Below are 19,817 nucleotides of genomic sequence, written 5' to 3'. Positions count from 1 at the left end.
CTCTGTGCCAATTGTTCTACATGTATTTGATTTCTTTTTTTTTTTTTTTTTAAAGGTCTGCGCCTGTGACATATGGAAGTTCCCAGGCTAGGAGTCAAATCAGAGCCACAGCTGTTGGCCATAGCTACAGCCATACGGGATCCAAGCCACATGTGACCTATACCACAGCTCACAGCAACCGGTGGTGCTCAGTTGCAGTACCCTCCTCTGTGCCAATCCAACTGATCCTTAACACACTGAACACAGCCAGGGACTGAACCTGCATCCTCATGGATACTTACGGGGTTTGTAAGCTGTTGAACCCCAAGTGGAACTCCCTAGATGATTTTTTCTTGATGTGTTTGTGGGAGAAGATGAGAGCCATGTCTTACTTCTCTGCCATGTTGATCCCACCCCTAAATTAATCTTAATGCTCCATACCTCATGAATTTTTCAGAAGGAATAACCTTAGATCATTTATCTTAAGTTAGATTTTAAGAAGAATTTGCTCTAAGGAAATCACAAGGGATGGAAATGCAAATCAAACAAGTTACTGGGTCTCATTTCCTACTAACCTCCATTTCCTGCTTCAACCAGTCTTCTAATTCTGTATTCTTTCGAGCATGATAAGCTATCAGATCTGATCCTCCAATGATGTGTGGAAGTTTTCCTGCTCCAGGATATGCGACCTGTTAAATAGTAAACCTTGTTAAATGCACTAAAAACCAAGACAATCATTTTTTTTTAAAGTTTTAAAAAAGCAAATATTGTAAACACGCATAATCGTACATGATAAAGCAATTACTAAAGATGTTTATGTCCTATAAATGAAAATGAGCAAGAGATAAAGGAAATAGAGCTATGTTACTGATTTGAGTATATTCGGAAAAGCTAAAATTCTTTCATTAGAGGCAATCCAGTTGAACCTCTTTCCACATAAATTTTGGTTTGAATTCCTTTTAGAATCAACAAATTTCCTCGGTCAATTAAATTAATATTTTTAAGGGTTTTAACTTTTTTTTTTGGTCTTTTGTCTTTTGCTGTTGTTGTTGTTGTTGTTGCTATTTCTTGGGCCGCTCCCGCGGCATATGGAGGTTCCCAGGCTAGGGGTTGAAACGGAGCTGTAGCCACCGGCCTACGCCAGAGCCACAGCAACGCGGGATCCGAGCCGCGTCTGCAACCTACACCACGGCTCACGGCAACGCTGGATCGTTAACCCACTGAGCAAGGGCAGGGACCGAACCTGCAACCTCATGGTTCCTAGTCAGATTCGTTAACCACTGCGCCACGACGGGAACTCCAAGGGTTTTAATTTTTTCTGAACTATTTCCCCAGCATATGCACTACTTTATACTTCATTACTCCTGCGCCAGTAATGACTATTATTGCTTTTTTTCATTCATTAATTAAAAAAGTAGTACATCTTTTAAATTTTGACATAACAATTAGATTTTGTACCACTATATTAACATGAAATAATCAACAGCAAGAATGCCCCTGTGCTATTTATGAGCTGCAGCTGTGAGGTGGAAAAGAGTAAGTGGGTGCCATGTAAGTGGGAGATATTTCCCATCACCAACTCTAAGTAGAAGTCTTCCTGTTAAATGGAGTTTAGAATCCTTTAATAACATTATAATACTCCATAAGGTTCTAAAGTCATTGGAAGAAAACTATTTAACTGAGAAATGTTAAAAGTAGCTCACATTAGAGAGAAAAAGCTACAATACCCCACAGTCACAGCAAGAATCATAAAGATCATGTTCTAGAGAAAAGCAGTCTTTCATAAAAATCACTTTCAAAAAAATTGCTATATTTTGATCAAATGCATAAGCAAAACCTAGCAGTGATTAGTAATATGGAACAAGAAGCAAACATATCAGTAGAGAAAACAAAAAGAATATACAACAAAAAGAATACAAACTGGATAAGAACCACAAGAGTATGGTTCTTTATCCATACTGATAAAATAAATATCAGTTCCTAAAGGTGGAATTCAGGTTTGATATTCAGTGTACATGTTTATATTCTGTGTTATACATATAAGTAATAATAAAATGCCTAGTTTTCATTATTAAATGTGCTCATTTATTTTAAACAAATCTGTTATCTCCATAAAGTCCTGAGGTTAAAGAACCTCTTCAGACAGTCACAAATCAATATTAGAACTGGAAGGACCCTGTCAACACAGCCAAAAGAATGCTGCTGAAGGTGGAGAAAACCAGGTAAACAGTACCATATAAAGAATTCAACCTTAATAAAGTTTGCTTCATATATTCATTAACTGTCAGTATATGTCCATACTAGAGTAATTTTTTAATTACTTTTTGTAACTGTTTTAAGCAGAAGAAATGGTATCAATTTTCAACATAAACTGCTTTTTTTCTTGTCTTTTTAGGGCCACACCCATGGCACATGGAGGTTCCCAGACTAGGGGTCTAAGCAGAGCTGTAGCTGCCTACCTACGCCAGAGCCATAGCAACTCTAGATCTGAGCCGCATCTGTGACCTACACCACAGCTCATGGCAATGCCGGATCCTCAACACTGAGCAAGGCCAGTGACTGAACCCACAACTTCATGGTTCCTAGTCAGATTTGTTTCCACTGTGCCATGATGGGAACTCCCCTTTTTTCTAAAAATATTTCTAAAAAATATTTCACACTGCCATCTTATAATATTTTAGTTAAAGGACTACATACCTTTTTGAATTTCTTGAAATTCTTTAGTTCACCATAATCATTATTTATACTGGATAGATTTCTGGAGAAAGAGTTACTGACTACCAGTGACTCAAATTTGGTCAGCAACACCTTCCTTGGAAGCATCTCACCTTCATCTTCAAGTTCACTGTTGTTCTTAAGTGGGATTAAGATGGATAGAAGAAACGAGAAGGAAAATGAAAATTACTTGTCATTTAGGAGTCTAAAGAAAAAAGATGGAATATCTGAAAAAAATTTTAAAGGGTTTATTTCTGGCACCTAAACATATGATTTGAAATCAAATCATATCTATTTCAAAACCAGAAATTTACTCAAGTACTCTCTAACTTTAGAAACATTTATATCATACTCATCTACGACAGAAATACCATGAAGTATTTTAAATTTAATAGCTAACAAATTCTAATAAATCATCCCAGTAAGCAATTTATCTTCTTGTATATATTTTCTTGACAAGAAGTACTATCTGCTTCTTTTCATTAAAACCATATACCAAGACTGTTACACAATCTGTTCTATAAGTTCTCATATAATAAGCTTAAGGTTTCTCGACTTACAATAATTTATATTGTTTATTTTGGATACCTCAATCATTAATTCTGAGAACACCACTTCATTACCTGAAAGCCACTTTCTTATTCCAGATTAACAATTATTAAATTAGCCTAAAGATTCCTTTCTGTTGCTGGATGAGATTCTTTATGTCATTTACTATTTAACTAACTAGTTTGTTACATACCCATCTTGTTATAGATGCTTAAGGCTGACCATCTCAGTCGTTTGTTTTTTTGTTTTTTTGTTTTGTCTTTTTAGGGCCACATCCACGACATATGGAGGTTCCCAGGCTAGAAGCAAATTGGAGCTGCAGCTGCTGGCCTACACCACAGCCACAGCAACACCAGATCCAAGCTGTGTCTGCAACCTACACCAAAGCTCATGGCAACACCGGATCCTTAACCCACTGAGCAAGACCAGGGATTGAACCTGCATCCTCATGGATGTTAGTCAGATTTGTTCTGCTGAGCCATGATGGGAACTCCCCCAACTCATTTTTTTATACTGCTTTACTAAATATTCATATGGAAGTTGCTAACAGTCTTGAGATAAAGATAGGGAGAGAAGAAAAAACGGAAAAGTCAAAAGAAAAGTTTCATGTGACAATTATAGTATAATAATCAGGAACTCTAATATAATAACAATGGCCTAATACTCTTGTATTGTGTTTTAGAGTTTACAAATATTTCATGTCTATTACTCTATTATATAATATATAAACAACAATCTTGTTAGAGAAATGTCAATCTGATTTTATAGACAAAAGACTTTAGGTACATAAATATGAAAATGACTTATTCAAGGTCACATACCTATGAAGCAGAGAGCAGGAAATTACATTCAGGATTTTTCCATATGCAATTTTGCTATATAATGGCTATATCTATCCATTTACAGAGGAAGCATAATTATGAAACAGACCAAAATTATACAAGGAGAATAAATTAATCCTAAGAATGTAGACTGACACAAAATTGATTAAGGTACAGTCCATTTAAGTCAAATCTTTATAAAGTAAAAGAAAAGTTCCTCACAGGTATTTCTTTCACTGACCACAATGATTCTTTCTTGAGCTCACACTTCTTCCCAATTTCATTTTCTTGCTAAAGAAATAAAAAAAATATATTGTTTATAAGAGTTATAAGATAGAACCTTTCTGAAAACCTTAGAGATATTCATTCTCTTGACTGTTATTTGACTTCCAAGTATCTTTCCTCGAGAAACTATAAGGTGAGAATAGAATGCTAATCTATATAGAGTGGAAAAAGATAATGTAGTATGAGTTATAAGAGTAAAGAATTGAAGCAATATATTTCATGTAAGTTACATGCTTAAAGAACATTTAACATGAGAATCATAAGTGAACAAAACTGAATTAACAGTTTACTCCAATTTCAAAAATAAGATTTAAAAAAAGAACATGCCAAAGTATTAACTGTAGTTATCTGCAAACAGTAGGTTTATCAACTATGTTTATTTTTCATAATTCTACATGATTTGTATTACTTTGAGTCAAAAATATAAACACTTTAAAAGAAGTCTATCTAAATTTATTTAGAATTGAATTTTAAGTAATCCTTAAAATAAGTTATCTTAATTGTTCAAGATATTTATCTGTTAATAAAATGGAGACTGCCTTGTATAAAATCATAGTATCCTTCATATTCATATATCCAGACCAATTACTGGACACAAATATATTATACAGATAGCTTTCTAATACTTTCAGTAAAAACTACAATCCTTTTGGCTACAATAGAGGGGCATAACATTTTACATCAATTTTTCAATGATTTGGTCATAAAAATTCAGAAAAATCTCTATAGTAAGAAAGTTGGAAAGAAAGGGCAGAAAAACCCTGTGCTTGTTTGGGGACTAAAGAGAATTGTTTTTATTTAGCAGGAGTAAGGTTAAAATGTCTATTCCAAGCCTACCATGTGCTCTTTTACTGAGTACTTTCACATACATCATCCACTGAAGTTGTTATCACAATCACAACATTTTACTTACTCCCCCGCAGCTTTTCCCCATCCTGCCATACTCCACCAAACCTGCTTATCCTCTTGAGCAAGTTTTTATTTCCTGTTTCAGAGAATCATACTATAACCTACCCAGACCCCTGGACTGTAAGCTTGGAATTCTCCTATGCTTCTCCCACCCTCATTTCTCATACTCAGTGAATGATCCAATCCTAGAGATTCTACCTCCTAAAGGCCTATCAAATTTATCCTCTCAGACTGCCTTTCATGTAAGCATAACCACTGCCTAGAATTAACTAAATACTTGAATGAATGACATCCTAAGAAAACTGACAAAGGGAATAGCTAAAAGAGCAGGGTGGACCTGTGTCTTTGTCCCAGTTGTCAATGCCTACTGTCAGTTTCCTAATCTGTTCAATTCATACAGTACTACTTCACTGGAGGTTTCTGTAAATAGCATGATGGTATCCAGTAAGTGGTAACTATTACTGTCAGGCTTTCAAAGATGCTATAGTTGTGAGAGAAGGATACCTTAATTTAGAACAGAAAGGTGAATAGAGGTGAAGAGATATTTTGCAGACAGATATTCTGTTAAGAGGAGGAATGTTAATAAAGATGTGGAGTCATGTTTGCATTTTATGGGAAATTCAAAGTAAGGCCAAGACTGGGGCACAGCTGTCATTAATATTAGGATAAACTCCAAACAGGGATATCTAGCCAATAGCTTTCTATTTCAGCTTGTAGGAAATCTTACAGACATGACAGAATCCATATTTACTCCCAAAACAGAAAAATGGTAGTGCTATCATCAACATATTTTAGAAATTGCCCTCTCAAACACAGATAGGGAATTCAATGCAACAGAGAAGTATCACATTTTATCTTCTTAAAACTACAAAGAGTTTTTAAATTCTTTTTTTTTTTGGCTGCCCCATGGCACAGGGATCAAATCTGACTGTGACCTATGCCACAGCTGCAGAAATGCCATACTTTAACCCACTGAACCTATGTCCTGGTGCTACAGAGATGTCACTGATCCCATGGCACCACAGCAGAAGCTCTGCAAAAAGTGTTTTTTTTTTTTTTTTTTTTTTTTTTTTGGCTTTTGTCTTTTTGTTGTTGCTATTTCTTGGGCCGCTCCTGCAGCATATGGAGGTTCCCAGGCTAGGGGTTGAATCGGAGCTGTAGCCACCAGCCTACGCCAGAGCCACAGCAACACGGGATCCGAGCCGCGTCTGCAACCTACACCACAGCTCACGGCAACGCCAGATCGTTAACCCACTGAGCAAGGGCAGGGACCGAACCCGCAACCTCATGGTTCCTAGACGGATTCGTTAACCACTGTGCCACGACGGGAACTCCCCTGCAAAAAGTTTTTTATTTATTTATTTTTATCTTTTTAGAGCCACACCCATGGCATATGGAACTTCCCAGGCGAGGGGTTGAATTGTAGCTGTAGCTGCTAGCTCACACCACAGTCACAGCAATGCCAGCTCTAAGCCACATCTTTGACCCACACTGTATGTAGCCCACTGCAACGCCGTATCCTTAACCCACTCAGTGAGGCCTGGGACCAAACCAGCATCCTCATGGATACTAGTCGGGTTCATTACCACTGACCCACAACAGGAAATCCAGAATTGTTGTATTTTTATCTTATCAACCAACAAATTCATATACTGGGTATAGAGGATATTAATTTTTTCCCCAAATAAACATTATGAATGCTCATACTGTCAATACAAATATGGAAAGTACTTTTTAACATTCTAAGTTTCTATTTGCAATACTTTTCATTAAAAAAAATGTTACTTACAGGACAAAGTAAGTAAACAAATCCAATTAGCATCCATGAGGACACATTCAATCTCTGGCCTCACTCAGTAGGTTAAGGATCCAGTGTTGCCATGAGCTGTGGTGTAGGTAGCAGCTGTAGCTTGGATCCTGCCTTGCTGTGGCTGTGGCTTGGGCCAGCAGCTGTAGCTCCTATCTGACCCTTAACCTGGGAACTTCCATATGCTGTGTGTGCGGCCCTAAAAAGCCAAAAAAAAAAAAAAAAAAAAAAAAAGTTACTTACAGATATTTTGTTCCTTTCTGGTATTGCTTCATCATTAAAAGTGCCATTTGTTTCTCTATCCAATCTTGGCCTTTTTCTAATATTGACATCTTCCTCTTGTTTCTGAACTTCCACTTCAATTTTTAACTCTGGCTTTGTGTTCTTGAATAACTGTTCAAATATTTCATCTTCTATGGCTAAATCATCAATTTCTTTTCTTTTTTCTGATCTTAGTTTTTCTGTAGAAACAGCCACACCCATGGCTCTGGTAGAATTTTTCACGGTGGATTTTAAATCTATATCTGCAAATAAGTTATCTGTTTTCTTTTCAACAGGCTTATTCTGAGATAGATGCTGCTCCTTATTGTTCCATATTGATGGTGTAGTAGGTTGTGTTTGTTCTAAAGACATTTCTGTTCTTGCTGACTTAGATAACGACATTTCTTGATTTTCTTCATCCCTTTCCCTTAAGTTTAAAAAAGAAACAAAAACAGAAAATGAATATACCTAAGTCATTTTTCAGTTTGCAATATTCACCCTCTTCTTCATTTAACCGACAATATTCTTGTTTTTACTGATTAACAATATCACCAGAAGTAAAAAAAGAAATGAGACACCTGAAAATAGTGCCTAATCATATATACTCTACTATTTTGATAGGACTGATCAAACCTGTAGCTTCAATAGTAGAGAGATGTCTACCTTCTTTACTAAAGTAGCAGTAGTAAATCAGTATGTGGAGAAAAGGTGGAAGAATACAAAATACAAAACACTTGTTATCAGGAAACAATAGTTTACTTTATTATGCAGGGAAAAATTACCCTAGGAATAAAACCTGATGAGTTAAAGAAAGTTAGATTCAGGACAGTAAGAGTGGCTCAATCCAAAATATAATATAGACTACATACTGTAAGTAACATGTGAATATGTAACTGAGAGTATGCTATGCAATACTATATCATTCATTCAATAAATACTGATTACTTGACTCGTTTAAACTGTACTGATGTCTACAGAGGGCACAAAGCCTTGGTTTGCTGCTCTCCAGTTTCTTTACTGGGTTCATGTTGAACTGGAACAGTTAGGGCACTATTTTAAAAATACCAATCTAGGGAGTTCCCATTGTGGCTCAGCAGAAACGAATCTGACTAGTATCCATGAGGATTGCAGGTTGGATCCCTGGCCTTGCTCAGTGGGTTAAGGATCCGGTGTTGCCGTTATGAGCTGTGGTATAGATCGCAGACCCAGCTTGGATCTGGTGTTGCTGTGGCTGTGGTGTAGGCTGGCAGCTGCAGCTTCAACTTGATCCTTAGCCTGGCAACTTCCATACGCCGCAAGTGTGGCCCTAAAAAGATAAAAAATAAATAAAAATAAAAATACTAATCTAATGCAAGAGTCCTAAACAAACCAATCAAAGGTTTTTGTAATAATTTAGGTGGTCAGAGTTTAAACCAGAGAGCTAGCAACACAAACAGATGGAAAGGGAGGAATTTATGAGACAAAGAAATTAAGAATCAACACTACCAGTTTGGGGACGCAGAGGAGAAATAGTCAAAGATTTTGACAAAGTGAATTACTAACTAAAAATACATTGACAGGGGAGAAAAAGTTTTAGGTCTATGAATAGGGAAAAGAGCAGGAAATTTCTGTGGAGAAGTAGATATGCTGCTTAAAGGATAAGTTAGGACCATCAAACTATACGGATCATCTATAGTGAAGTCATGAAACTTTGAAGTACAGTATACAGAGGAGAAAGAAAAGTCCTTGGGGGCGGGGGTGGGGGGGCAAAGGAGAAAAAGGAAAAACCAGGATAAGACATTACCACAAAAATCAAGAGACCATAATGAAGGACAAAGATTCAAGAGCTTAACATCACCAAAAGGCCACAAGAGCTGGCAACTGTCACTGATTACTATCAAGGATGTCAAGTTAAGATGAAATATCATGCGTACGTTAGGAAATATTTCATACAGAAACAGGCGCAATAAAAATAATCTCCTTCTTCTTTTAGGAGAAGTTTTAACAGTGATTATAAAAGACAAAGGGCAGTATCTAGAGGAAGAAATCAAGGGAAAGTTTTAAAAACCAAAACTGAGATAGAGTCTTTGAATATAGAAGAAAAGGACCTAGAGGAAGATATTAAAGGTGCTATAAACTGAGAGACTAATTGATGAAGCATGGTCTTAGAGGAAGTGAGAGAGGTGATCAAGGAAACAGGTCAAAAAGCAGGTGTGGGAAGCTTTCTTTCAAGAGAAATGGAGCAAATGGAACAACAGATAAGCAAAGGACGTAAGAAAAAAGATCAGGGAAAATTTATCTAATGACCTTAGTGAAGGAGATTTGACATTTCTGAGAGGGAATAAGTTCAAAGGACCCTAGCTTTCCACAACAGCTTGCTTAAGCAGAATACAGACTTAGTAACACACTACAATCATATAACAAGTATTAACATTTTTTGAGACACAGAGTGGTATTATTGAAATCATACCTTTTTTTAGGAGATGGGTGAAAGTAGTTTTTGATGGAGTTGGTTTGCTGGTGCTGAGAAGGCTGATCGCTATTTTTATTTACACCTGGGAATTTAGTTGGTGAAAGCTGATAGTTTGGGATTTTCATCTTAACGAGAGTATCTGATACTATATTACTGCGATGAGAGCTTATTTTATGGTATTCCTTCATAGCGGATATTTCTTGTGATGGTATTCTGAGATTTTGGTCCATTTCGAAGATTTTGACTTCTTTTGGCCTTTCACTCAAATCCATACTAAGCAAAAGAAAAGAATGCAAGGTAAACAATCAAGTTTACAGCAATTTTTATCTAGAAATAGCACTAATGTACACATATAAAGTATCTCCAAAACTGTAAGAAATCTTCAGATACAGGCTATATCACACAGTACAAATTTACTTCAAATGTATTTTATCAGTCACACATAAAATAGTATACTAATTCTTTGTAGTCTTCCATGTACATTTATAAGGAATTAAGAAACGCTTATTTTCAGGAGTTGGCAAACTAAAGCTTGCAGGCCAAATCTGTTCTGCTGCTTGTTTTTGTAAATTAAGTTTTACTGGAGCACAACTATGTTCATTCATTAATATGTTGTCTATATGGTTATTTTCATGCTACAGTGGCAGAGTTGAGTAGCATGACAGAGATCAATGGCCCACAAAGCCAAAATATTTATTCTCTAGTCCTTGGTAGAAAGTTTACTGATCCCTGTCCCAAAATATTATTTTCCTTGATGCCCCCCACTCTCCCACTCTATCTCCCATGAGATGACCTGATAAAGGCACTGGCTTTACTTCTTGAATACACTATTAATCTATTGACAGAATAATAACAATAGTTTAACAATGAAGCTTTACCATGTATCTGCTTGCTCTGATTCTGTGTCAGCTACATATGTTGCAGTATTCACTGGGGCACCTCGTATTAAGTTTTCATTGGCTGATAAGCCTTGAGAAAGGCTTGGACCTGGAGTTGACTTCAATCCTATAAACCACAGAAGTAAAAGAATCACAACTGCTAGACACAAGCAAAAGAAAGAACTACTTAAAATTAAGACTATTGCCACATTGAGGGAATTAACTAAGTAATTTGCACACAGTTGTCTCCAGTCAAATACTTAACAAAATAGTTCATAAGCAGACTCTTGGCATCTGTGATGGGCTTATCTGAACCAAATCATTTTGAAGCTACATCAAATACTTTTGTGTTAAAGTACCATCAACCTAAAGAAAAATAAAATCAACTTAAATTCTAATTCAAATTATGATTTAGTCAGGAGACAAGAAAATTAAAATTTCTTCCCCACAGAAAGTATATCTATTCTACACAAAAATCAAAATCAATGTGAACTTAATTTTTAGAAGGACTATATGATTTGAAGAGATAAACAGTTTTAGACATAAATATTTTGGCTATTCCATAAAACCATAATGATTACTTCATCATTTTACTTACCAGAATAGCAATTCCTTCCTTCCTTCCTCCCTCCCCCTCTTTCTTTTTCTTTTTTTTTAATAGTTGTACCTGTGGCATATAGTTTCCGGGGCCAGGGACTGAATCTGAGCTGCAGCTGTGACCTGAGCCACAGGCTGCGGCAACACCAGATTCTTGAAGTCACACTTCTGCAGTGACCCAAGCCACTGCAGTTGGATTCTTAACCCGCTGTGCCACAGTGGGAACTCCCTGGAATACTCTTCTTAAACCTCCCACACTGAATTAGATGCCCCTCATTCTGGCTCCCATGTCACTATCACCCTTTACATCACTCTATGAACTGTTAACACATTATTAACATGTAAACACTAGCTGTGTGCCCTGTATTATTGCGCCTCTCTATGCCTTAAATTCCTCATCTTATAAAATGAGGATAATTATACTTTCTTACATGTTTTATGGGCAAAATGAATTTATATATGGATAGCACTTAGAAGACTGCTTGTAACATAGCAAGCACTATGCAAGTGTTGGCTGCTATCGGTATCATCACCATAAACTGTATTTGTTTACTTATTTTCTCCTTTAGAAAAGGGACTGAATCTCGCTCACTTCTCTGTCTCCAATATCTGAGCCATGTTTGACATATAGTGAATGTAAATAATGGAAAAAAAATTTTAAGTGGACACTTGCTAAATATCAAAGCTAAATATTCGCTTTGTTAGATCCTCATGACATAGGATGTATTTAATAAATGTTCATTACTGATTTCAAATTCAGCTATTTAAATTACTTCTGCCACTCTTACATGACCACCTTTAAAAAGCTCACTGGCATTTCCTTCTAAACACATATCCTTAGAATTAATTTCAGCTTGCACAGTTTGCAAAATATAATAATGATAAACACTTATATAATCACTAAAAGAAACATTTATAAATTGAATCTAATAACCTAGAATAACTAGTGTTTGTTAATGAAAACTTGATTTACAATGTTCTCCTTGCTAAAATACCATGAGAGTAAGGATTTGCTCTATTCTAGTCACCTCTTAATTCCAATTGTTTAGAATAATTATAGGCAAATGTTCAATAAATGCTTGCTGAAAGATGAATGGATATGGAAGGAAATGAGGAGGAGGAAAAAAAGGGAGGAAAGGAGACACGCATTCACTAGGTTCCCCCCAAACTAGCTATGTCCTAAAATTATAAGTCAGATGTCTATGACTTGGAACCCACACAGACCTACCTATGAATATGTGCAAGAAGTAATACTACTAATTATAATGTAGATTTTTAATCAATTCCTATGACCCTGTTTCTATATAAAATGATACAATAGAAAAGGTGCTGGTCTAGTAGTCACAAAACCCAAATTTTAAGATTGTATTGGCTATGAAGTATTTATGGGACTCCAACTTTTCTCAGCCTTGAGATCTCATTACCTTCTAATAGAAAGAAAGAACAGATTATCTCTAAGGCCATAAATATAATTCTAATAGTGGATGGTAAAATTTTATTGCTCCAACTTAGCAAAGATTATCTTATGAACCAATAACTTAGTTCAATAAGCAAATATTCAAACTAACTACAAACAAGTACCGTGCCTGGTGATGTCAGAGACTCCAAAATTAATAAGAGCTTACTATCAATCTAGTGGCTGAAAGGGGCATGGAAACAACTGGTTATGTTTTAAAGTAGGAAGAAACTTTAACTGGAATGCAAAAAAAGTTACTGGAGTACAGAAAACAGATTAACTAATCTGACTTGGAGAAGAGTTACGGGAGAGAACAATTTAGTGAAACTTCACGAAGGAGGTAAGCATTTGTAAAATGAATCAGATTTTGAAGAATAGTGTTAGTTAGCATTTTAGGAACAGGGACCATGATGAGCAAGGTCAAGGAGAATGGGAGCTAGAAATAATATGACACACGTATTCTACAGCGAGGTATATTTTTTAAAAAGATGAAGATGGAAAGAGATAGGCTGCAGCTAAACTGCTGAAGGCTCGCAGGTCTAGACAAAGGGCTTATGGATTTATTCTATAGAGAATGAGAACTAGTAAAACTTTTTAGGAAAAGGGAAAGTGATTTTAATGGTAAAGTGAATATGGAGGCAGGACCATTACTGGGGGCAATTGAAACAGCCCTCAGGAAAGAAAGACACAGAGGGTTCAAATAGGGCAGTGGCTATGAGAAGAGATGGTAGTAGACCTCTTGAGTAGAAGCTATAGTGGGAGAATTCCAGGTCTTATAACAATAAAAAATGACCGAGGTTTGTAGTCTGAGTGCCTTCTTCATTTTATATAAAGGAAGACTCCTCTTCAGCTCAATCCTTCCCTGATTTCTTGGAGTTTGTATGAGAATTATAAAAATCCAGAATGTCCTGAAATACAGAGAATGTGAATTTGCATTTAAAAAAAAATGTTGGAGTTCCCGTCGTGGCTCAGTGGTTAAAGAATCTGACTAGGAACCATGAGGTTGTGGGTTCGATCCCTGGCCTCGATTCAGTGGGTTGAGGATCCTGCGTTGCAGTGAGCTGTGGTGTGGGTCGCACACGCGGCCTGGATCCTGCGTTGCTGTGGCTCTGGGGTAGGCTGGCGGCTGCAGCTCAATTAGACCCCTACCCTGGGAACCTCCATATGCTGGGGGAGTGACTCCAGAAAAGGCAAAAAGACAAATAAATAAATAAATAAAATAAAAAAAAAAAATAAATGTTTCTGAAGTACATATTTGAAAACTAGTTTTCTAAAAGAGAAACAAAGGACAGTTGTCTGAATCAGGGATGGGGACAAGAGGAGCTACATGCATGGTGGTTACTATACTCTGAGCATTTCTCTAAATGATATCCATATATCAAATTCACTTTGCCCTTAAAACAACATGTAAGGAAAGTATGATAATTATCCTTATTTCATAGACCCAATGACTATTTTTACCTATTTTTGGTTGTGTCGTTAAAGTCTGAAATTAGAGATAGGGTTTTGTTTTTTCTAAAAAAAAGAACAGAAATCCACTGTCAACAGAGTAGCACCTACAGTATATGCTATTTTTAAAGGTTGTTCAGATTTCTAATGAAGAGCTTCCCCAAAAACATGGCTCTCTTTTGGTTTCCACCTAAAAGTAGTTTTCTAAGAGAGGCTAAAGAGTTGGTCTCTACCTTTTTTTTTCTTTTTAGGGCCACACTAGTGGCATATGGAGGTTCCCAGGCTAGGGGATCGAGTCAGAGCTGTAGCTGCCAGCCTATGCCACAGCCACAGCAACGCCAGATCCAAGCCAAGTCTGTGACCTGCACCACTGCTCACGGCAACGCTGGATCCTTAACCCACTGAGCAAGGCCAAGGATCGAAACTGCGTCCTCATGGATGCTAGTCAGATTCATTTCCACTGAGCCACGATGGGAATTCCTTTATCTTCAGACTCTAAGGATAAATTCTGAGAAAGCTAGTCATGTATTGAGAGGAAATATTGACCATATCACAATTCTTTTTTTTTTAAATTGGGCCACACTCACAGCATATGGAAGTTCCCAGGCGAGGGGAAAATAAGAGCTGCAGCTGCCAGCCTATGACACAGCCACCACATCTGCAACCTACACTGCAACTCATGGCAGCACTGGATCTTTAACCCACTGAGCAGGGCCAGGGATTGAACCCGTGTCTTCATGGATAATAGCCAGGTTCATTAATGCTGAACCACAAAAGGACACCCATCATATATCACAATCCTAACAAGTTATTGGGACATAATGGAAACTTCACAAGCACTTAAAATTGCTTTTGAAGGTTACCTATGTACAGACAGAAATAAATCTAATGTATGAGAAAGGGCAGAAATATCAGGTGAACACACATTCTTTCCCAAACCATAAAATTCAAATACTAGCTTGTCTAACAATCCTTTTACATCTGCCTCCAGTAACCCCAAACCATCATCTCTTAAAATTTATACATCAAAATATATGCCATCTGCACTACAGTGTAATAATATCATAATAGCTTTGATTTAAAGAGTCAATTTGAAAAATATTTGAAGAGATAATAGCCAAAAACTTCCCTAACATGGGAAAGGAACCACTCGCTCAAATCCAGGAAGTACAACGAGTACCATATAAAATAAACCCAAGGAGGAACACCCCGAGATACATATTAATCAAAACTGACCAAAATTAAAAACCAAAAAAAAAAAAAAAAAAAAAAGTCAGTTTGAATCAAACTATTTGCTATGTGATCTCTGGCTAATTTCTGTACATCAGTTCTTCATCTATAAAATGCAAATGATGTCAATTAACTTAAAAGGATTGCAGATTAAATTATAATGACATATGCAAAGCACTTTTTTTTTTTTTTTTTTTTTTTTGTCTTTTGTTGTTGTTGCTATTTCTTGGGCCACTCCCGCGGCATATGGAGGTTCCCAGGCTAGGGGTTGAATCGGAGCTGTAGCCACTGGCCTACGCCAGAGCCACAGCAACTCGGGATCCGAGCCGCGTCTGCAACCTACACCACAGCTCACAGCAACGCCGGATTGTTAACCCACTGAGCAAGGGCAGGGACCGAACCCGCAACCTCATGGTTCCTAGTCGGATTCGTTAACCACTGCGCCACGACGGGAACTCCCTAAAGCACTTTTTTCAGTCTGTAAACTCAAGAGACAGCAGCTGTTATTAGCATTTATCATTACCAATGACTTACACACCTAATCAAGTTCTGGTCACTAGGCTCTAACGGCTCACTCCTCCTAAAAACTACCTCAGCACATTCCTGTCTAAACCAGGAATGCAGAGTGTAGCTACTCAGGAGGTACACAGCCCAACTCTACAGGTGCCATTCAGTGTGCTATAATGTAAATGATGCCCCCAGGAGTGAATAATGAGGTAGTGCTGTCCTAAATTTTCTTTTAGCCAAACTCCAATAACTGCTGACAAATAACAATAAAAAGAACCATGGAGGCGAAGTTCCCATTGTGGTGCAGCAGAAACGAATCCAACTAAGAACCATGAGGTTTCAGATTCAATCCCTGGCCTTGCTCAGTGGGTTAAGGATCTGGCATTGCCGTGAGCTGTGGTGTAAGTTGCGGATGAGGCTCAGATCCTTCATTGCTGTGGCTGTGGAGTAGGCTGGCAGCTGTAGCTCTGATTTGACCCTTAGCCTGGGAACCTCCATATGCCACAAGCGTGACCATAAAAAGCAGAAAAAAAAAAGAAAAGAAACCTGGAGGCAAGTAAGTGTATACAGAAATACTGAATGGACGATCTGATAACCGGGCAAAGAAAAGTTACTAGGGAGAATAAATGTAAAAATATCTTAAGGTAAAGAAGAAGGAATAAATGAACCATTTTCTTGATAGCAGTATCAGCCTAATACCAATAAAAGTAAGGGGACTGTTTAAAAAAAAGGGGGGGGGGATATTGCTCTGAATAAACTGGCTTCTGTGATAGTCAATACTGAATTTTTTTTTGTCCTTTTGCCTTTTCTAGGGCCGCTTCTGCAGAATATGGAGGTTCCCAAGCTAGGGGTCCAATGGGAGCTGTTGCCACTGGGCTATGCCAGAGCCACAGCAACACCAGATCCGAGCTGTGTCTGCAACCCACACCACAGCTCACAGCAACGCTGGATCCTTAACCCACTGAGCGAGGCCAGGGATCAAACCCACAACCTGATGGTTCCTAGTTGGATTCATTAACCACTGAGCCACAATGGGAACTCCCCTGAAATTTTTTTTAAATTAACTTTTTTTTGGCCAGGTCCATGGCATGTGGAAGTTCCCAGGCCGGGCATCGAACCTGTGCTAAAGCAGTGACTGAAGCCACTGCAGTGACAACTCCATATCTTAACCCACTGAGCCACAAGGGAACTCTTTTTTATCACCTGAGATAATCACACTATGCATTCTTATTTATTTATTTATTTATTGGTCTTTTCTAGGGCCGCTCCAGCGGCATATGGAGGTTCCCAAGCCAGGGGTCGAATCGGAGCTGTAGCCACCAGCCTACGCCAGAGCCACAGCAACGCAGGATCCGAGCTGCGTCTGCAACCCATACCACAGCTCACAGCAATGCTGGATCCTTAACCCACTGAGCAAGGCCAGGGATTGAACCCTCAACCCCATGGTTCCTAGTCGGATTCGTTAATCACTGTGCCACGACAGGAACTCCTGTATTCTTCATCTCAGTAAATGGTACCACATCTAACCAATTAATCATGCCAGAAACTAGGACCTGTTTCTGAAATCCTCCATAGGCAAGATCTACTGGGTTCTAGTTTTAAATTTTGGCCTGAATCTCTTTTTCTGCATCTTCACTACTTCCACCCTGGTCCAAGACACCAGGCTCACTCTCACCTGAACCTTCACAATAGCTCCACTCATACCTTCATTTCCATTTTGGACCCCTGGAATTTGTTCTCCACATAGACACCACTGTGATCTGTTCCTTCTACCCAGGAATTCTACTCTGGAATTCTGCTACTAAGATCCCTCCACAGCTGCCTTTTCTCAATATTCAGAACATATGACATTAATATTACATCCTAAGTTACACCACCAATTCAAAATAGCCTACTCCCAGTCACTATCACATCACCTTCTTTTAGCTTTCTCTTTGTGCTTGGCCTTAACAGAACTTATTAGATATGTTTGTTTGCTGTCTAAATCCGGACTTTTAGAATAAAAGGCTCATAATAACAGGTATTTTGTTTACCTTATTCACTACTACATCTTCAGTACTTACAACAGTGCCTAGTACTTGACAACCACAAGTATTTATCGAATGAATAAATGAATAGATAAACATGTGTTTTAAAAGATGGTGAAAACTGTCATCCCCACAAGTATAATGTACATACAGCCTATCATCAATTAATATAATAAAGTTGCTAAAGAATCAATAATGTTTTAATTACCTGTACTTGGCTGGCCGCGAGGATCACAATAATTCTCTGTAGTAATGAAAATAACTGCCAAGCCAATTTCCGCTTCAGGAATAAGTCTAAGACCCCTCCTGTTAGAATAAAATAACAAGTATGATAACATATTAAAACTAACAACTTTTATTAAGATGATGTAAAGCAAAGTCTTTTTTTTCCCAGAGTGATATCACAATTTTATGGGACAGAGAGAACCACAAAACAGAGAATACTAGCTTATTCACTGGAGTAACGTTACATGGGGCAAGCTCACCACCTTTTAATCTTTCAGTTATTCTACCTGTAAAATAAAGGTCTAAGGGTTCCCATTGTGGCTCAGCAGGTTAAGAACTCGACTAGTATCCATGAGGATGTGGGTTTGATCCCTGGCCTTGCTCAGTGAGTTAACGATCTGGCATTGCCATGCCAACCTACATATGGTGTATGTAGGTTGCAGACATGGCTTAGATGCCCTGCTGCTGTGGCTGTGGCGTTGGCCGGCAGCTGCAGCTCCAATTCAACCCTTAACCTGGGAACTTTCATATGCTGTGGGTGCAGCCCTAAAAATGAATAATTAAATAAAGATCTAGAGTAAAGGATACAGACCCTTCCAGTTCTCAAATTCTGTAATTTTCAGAATGAAAAGAGTAAGAATCAGATGAACCAATAAAATATTTTTAAAGCAAACCTATGATTACTAAAATCCTAAGATAAAACTTAAAAGAGAGAAAGAGGGAAGAAGGAGGAGGGAGAAAAGTACAAAGAACTATATATAAGCTATATATATATATATATATAACAAAGAACTATACATGTAAGCTACATCTATCTATCTATATATAACAATTTTAAGTTTAGTAAATCAATCCATTTTACCAAATTTACATGTATTAATCTTCTTTAGTAAAGGAATCTTAGGTAAACCTATCTTTTGTTATGTGAATGTGAATGACTGATTTTATAAAACAAAGATAATTTAATACAACTTAATAACAGAAGTGGCAGTAGTAGAAACTACACTTCAAATTTCTAGAGCTATAAAACTCCTTTAATACTTATTATAAAGATATTTTAAGCAGTTGTAGTAGCTTAAAAGGTATTTTTCAAATGTTTAACATTTGTATTTTGCAAGGTTTTTAAAATGGTGATTCTAAAACGTATATGGAAAGGTGAAAAGTCAGGAACAGCCAGGATGCTTTTGAAGAGCAGAAAGAAAAGATTTGTCCTACCAGTTATGAGAACTTTAAGTTAGAGTAATTAAAACAATGTGGTAAACATGGTATTGTTACAAGAATAGACATCTTGCTCAATGGAACAAAAGAAAGCCAGAAACATTACCATGCATGCAAGGTCCTTTGGTACAAAAGAGAATCAATTCCATATAGATTAAAAACAAATTTCAAAAACAAAATCTCAAAATACTAGCAAAAATATAGGTGAATATCTTTTTGACCTATGAGGAGAAAAAGATTTCTTCAACAAAATACAAAAAGCACTGATAGATTGTTAATTTTTAGTATATTAAATTCAAGGGCTTTCCTTCCACAACACAGTAAAAATATAATTTACAAATAGTAACAGATTCAGTAATACATAAAGGTGAAAAAGGGATAAATATCAAGTATAAAGAACTACAAATAAAAAAAGAGCATACAAATATGCAATTACCATACAATTCAGAAAT

The 19,817-nt window shown here is 37.1% G+C and overlaps 1 protein-coding gene across 5 annotated transcripts in view; it reads right to left on the bottom strand.

The window, feature by feature from the left end:
* NBN (nibrin) overlaps positions 1-19,817 on the bottom strand; it is a 64,727-nt gene that overhangs the window by 27,315 nt on the left and 17,595 nt on the right. For 2 of the 5 annotated variants that reach the window (XM_021089138.2, XM_021089136.2), the window contains 7 exons: positions 18,131-18,228; positions 10,657-10,783; positions 9,776-10,051; positions 7,309-7,753; positions 4,287-4,355; positions 2,677-2,832; positions 555-668 (listed from right to left, as the gene is read on the bottom strand). In XM_021089138.2, the coding sequence (XP_020944797.1) occupies positions 555-668; positions 2,677-2,832; positions 4,287-4,355; positions 7,309-7,753; positions 9,776-10,051; positions 10,657-10,783; positions 18,131-18,228 (1,285 nt within the window). Of the gene's footprint in view, positions 1-554; positions 669-2,676; positions 2,833-4,286; positions 4,356-7,308; positions 7,754-9,775; positions 10,052-10,656; positions 10,784-13,502; positions 13,618-18,130; positions 18,229-19,817 lie in introns of all 5 variants that reach the window. The other 3 variants (XM_085021104.1, XM_021089137.2, XR_014843018.1) reach the window with 2 other exon arrangements.

The sequence above is a fragment of the Sus scrofa genome, chromosome 4, assembly GCF_054392235.1.
Source record: "Sus scrofa isolate SSC_HxYL_T2T_F1_AM1 chromosome 4, Sscrofa_HxYL_maternal_Yorkshire_Landrace_v2.0, whole genome shotgun sequence".
NCBI classification, from domain to species: domain Eukaryota; kingdom Metazoa; phylum Chordata; class Mammalia; order Artiodactyla; family Suidae; genus Sus; species Sus scrofa.
This window is presented reverse-complemented; position numbering and strand designations above follow the sequence as displayed.